Raw genomic sequence first — 4455 nt, forward strand, 5'->3', positions numbered from 1 at the left:
CACACACACATCCTAACAAACTTTCGCATTTATAATACAGGGTTATAAAGGATAAAACAAAGGCATTGTAACAAACTGCTTTTATTGTTAATGCTAGTAATATCATACAGAAAATGTTGTTACGTTATCTTCAACGAAAATCTCTTCATCGCCCTCAATTCATTTCAGTCTGAAAAGGTGGATAATTATTATCTATATGTATTAGTGTATTTACACTTTGATGAGAATGTATTTTGCTATAACTGCCTTATATACTATTACTTAGTTATAGACGCCTATGTGTAAGATTGTATTTAAGCTCACGTTGATAATTATGTTATTTTAAATACATAATTTACTTTTCGTTGAGGTTTCTATAGACTTACTCAATCGAACGCTATTTTTTGTACGAAATGTAATTACACCGTAATACTACTTTGATGTTCGGATAATGATAAATTTAATACTGATTGACTTGAGTCATAGAAGTATAATCGTGGTCCACGAGCCAAGCGCAAATTACGTCAAATATTTCTTTCGGACTGACACAATATTTAAGATGTAGTATAGAGACCGGGAGTTAATGAGTTGGTGAGGTGGAACAGTGGTGATTTTGGAAGTTCGTAAATTGTTTTTTTAAGTTCTCCAGCCAGCTGGATTTTTAATCCCTTCAAGAGATTGGGGTAGCAATAATCTGAAAAATATTCACATAGAAGGAAATCACAAGTATATTTAGGATTTGGAACGTCACCACTGCTCATTCCACCACCAGAGGTGCAGCTAACTCTTAACAAGCTTTAAGATGCTCTTCTCTTAAACATTGTGTATACTGCCCGGAAGACATTGGTGATGAAATCTCTTGCAGGACCATTAATTTTACTAGGTATGTCTTTAAGCGTTAAATCATGTCATTCTAAGACAGCAACGCATATTGTCATCTTATACGCTTGGGTGTGTCGCCCAGTCGCGGTAATCACTACCTAGACGGTGGGCGTATAAGCCATGGTTAAGCCGTACCTACCGTCGAAAGTGGATGGCGGTCACCGTTAGATTTAAATGGGTATGACTTAAGCGAGTCCTACATACCTCATGCAGTAAAACTGCGTAAAAGCATTTCACAACTTAACAAAAAAGACTAGGTTATTTATTTCTATGATTTTTTTACCTAGGTTGATAGGTAGGGGCACTACAAGTGGGTAATTACTATAAGAATTTGTGGAAGAAAATCTACTTACAAGGTCTTTTACCCCAAAAAGCATCTTTTCTTCTTCAGGAGTATAGTCAGCAAATTCGTTGATGTCGAACGTTGCAGTTTGTCCTGGTTCGCTGTTAGCATCGTTTATCACTTGGAGGCTCTTCAAAAATGCTTTATAATGTTCTGCCCGATCTGCATCATTTTTATATACTCTGTGGTGTTCCTCAATAAATTTTTCGAAAAGTTCTGGAGCGTCGTTCAAATCATAATGTGGTTTATCGTTTGGTGCTGCAGATACCATAGCTGCAGCGACGATCAGAACTATACAGATTATACGGACCATGGCAACTGTTCTTTACAAAAGAAAAATACTCGAATGTACCGATTAGTGTTATCAGTCTTATTTATAAACGTGTTGTGCAATTAAAATATCAGAAAGCGTATAACAATAACTTATAATTTATATTTTCTTGAACTAATACTATTAAAAGTATGCTAATCGACTACAGTATTAAGACAAAGTGAAACGTAATAACCATAAAATTAATAATGATTTATTACTCAGTGGACATAAATTGATTTTAAACGACAACAAACACATTGCTCATTATGACGTATCTACTTTGAACCTATTGTGGTTACCTTACGCTTCTTTCAAGTGCAAACTTTAAACGGTAATAAGAAAACAAACAAAATAAATCATGTGCTGATGTTACAAACAGCTGTTGTGCTCTATAATGTATGTATATTTCTTGGAGATATTATTTAAAAAACAAAACTCGATCTAGGAGAGAAGAAAATATTAATACTTGTAAGAAAATTAAGTAATCAAGTTCAAACATATTAAATTGTGGTGAAATAATAACCCAGGTTTTCGGTTAAAAGGAATACATTCCACTTAATGAACTTTACATTTTAACCAGACTCACTCCGGTTCTGAAACTATATGTGTACCCATGTGTCGATTGTTACATACGAGTATAGAAATAGATAATAATATATCCATTATTTAACACTTGGATTGTAAATAATAAGGGGAAATTCCGTTCTGTCCAGTATACACAGTACACCATAAATTCTCACTTACATAATTGCTTCAAAACATTAATTAATTTTTTAAATTTTCTTCTAGATTTGTTATATTAAATTTACGTCATAAAGTGTCAGATAGGCTATCAGGGACATAGGGGTATTAAAGTGCATATTTCATGTAAATGTCCTTATGTGGGAGTCAAGCACGCTACGGCACGCTACCAGCTCGCACAGGGGTAGTACCACACCCCCACAGAAAACCGGATTGAAATAGTATGATACTTTGCTTCATACGGTGAGACGGGCAGCCGGAGGCCTGTATCATTTTCTTCACCCCTCTCCGGGAATCCTTTCCTCATCCTTTCCCCTTAAAAGCGGACAACGCATTCGCAGAGGCACTATCTATGCGCATGTTCATGTTATTAGAATTGAGGGTCCCTGTAATTTAAAGTCCGTTAAAAAGTTAACAATTATATTGTTCGGTCTGTTTGCGAGAAAAGGTCAGTTCTTTCTGTTGATATTATCAAACAGTATATTTCCTCTAGACCCGGGGGAAAAAAAATAAATAATTAACCTAATATGCCTTATCTCCGAAATTAGCTATATTATAATGCAGAAAAATTTACAATATATCTTATATATAAAATTCTCGTGTCACAGTTTTCGTTGCCATACTCCTCGAAACGGCTTGACCGATTTTGATGAAATTTTTTGTGCTTATCCGGTATCTATTAGAATCGGCCAACATCTATTTTTCATACCCCTAAATGATAATAGTAAGGCAGAACAGCTTTTGTCGGGTCAGCTAGTATCTTATACAGCAATATTGATTTTCTAAAACTCCTTTCTATTATTTTGTATCGTAAAATTAAAAAAAAATTGTTTCGCCAAAACAACTAAAACACTTCATTATTACATCAGACCAATCTTAGAGAGGATTTTAAAAAGTGTGTGTTTATAACTTCTTTTCATTTCATGGTAAAAAGTTATAGTAATATAGTGGTACACGATTCAGTTTGCTACTGAATATGTTTTGTGGGATCGAAATTGTCTACAGAATTACTATGTAGTTTAGGAGATAAAGTTATAAAGATATCGATAAAATAAATAAATAATAATAATCGTTTATCGAGCAAAAATATAAAGATTAAACACAAATCAAACACGAATCATACCTAATTATTTAATGCAATTAGGTATGATAATAAATATCACGAAAACTACAATAATGCAATTGCGTTGTTAATACGTAACCTTGCAGTATTTGATGTGTCATTTAAATGGCCTTGAAATATTTCTTGTGAATAATGTGCAGTTGTAATTTTCACGCTATATGAAAATTATGGAATACGATAAGAACCTCGAGGTTTCTTAGAATTATAGGATATAATGAAAATGAAACAATGTAATTTAAATAAAACCACGGTGATCTTAAACAAAAGGAGTTGGGAATATTTTTCACTACGAAGTTTAGTAGCAGTTATGATGGTTTAATTGAATTTCAATTAAGTATTTAACAATAGAATGTTCTTTAAGGCATTGTTGTGCGTTTGCACACAAAACACTGGTAAAGTAAGTACAATACCCCTAGGCAAACTCTTATTACATCATTGGACAGTGATAAATAAATAAAAACATTAACAATGACACAGTTCAGGATTTAATCTTACATTTATTTGTATCAGATATATGTTATTGAAATACGAACGTAAATTATTGTATCGGTAAATCGTATAAACTAGGTTCAAGAGAAGCATATGCTTTCAAAATCAATGTTTGTTGACAGCTAACGCCCTAAGATGATATTTTGTCGAAGCATTAAAGATATGCATATTATAATGAACATAAAATGAAAAAGAATTATTTCGATTGCTAATACATTAGTACGAAAATCAACGTTGTTGCTAAGCTTTAAACTCTAGTGTTGGAAGTAAAAAGACCGGAAAATCCAAAATAACTTTATTTATACAAATGAACTAGCTGCACCCGGCAAACGCTGTTCTGCCTTACTCTTATCATTTAGGGGTATGAGAAATAGATGTTGGCCGATTCTCATAGATATCGGATAAGCACAAAAAATTTCATCAAAATTGGTCAAGCCGTTTCGGAGGAGTATGGCAACGAAAACTGTGACACGAGAATTTTATATATATAGATGAATAATATAGGCTTATTGATTAAATGTAAATTTTGTACAATGTTATCGCAATGGAAACCTTGCCAAGTCATTTGCCTTAAAAAGTCTCATA

General features: G+C 33.1%; 1 protein-coding gene across 1 annotated transcript; it reads right to left on the bottom strand.

Annotated features, from left to right (window-relative positions):
- Positions 1–65: 65 nt before the first annotated feature.
- On the bottom strand, positions 66–1527 carry LOC119832616 (fruit bromelain-like). Its single transcript, XM_038356299.1, has 2 exons — positions 1215–1527; positions 66–169 (listed from the first exon to the last, which is right to left on the bottom strand). The coding sequence occupies exons 1-2, from the start codon at positions 1515–1517 to the stop codon at positions 155–157; spliced, it is 318 nt and encodes a 105-aa protein (XP_038212227.1). The 5' UTR covers positions 1518–1527; the 3' UTR covers positions 66–154.
- Positions 1528–4455: the final 2928 nt, after the last annotated feature.

The sequence above is a fragment of the Zerene cesonia genome, chromosome 15 (genome assembly GCF_012273895.1).
Source record: "Zerene cesonia ecotype Mississippi chromosome 15, Zerene_cesonia_1.1, whole genome shotgun sequence".
NCBI lineage: Eukaryota > Metazoa > Arthropoda > Insecta > Lepidoptera > Pieridae > Zerene > Zerene cesonia.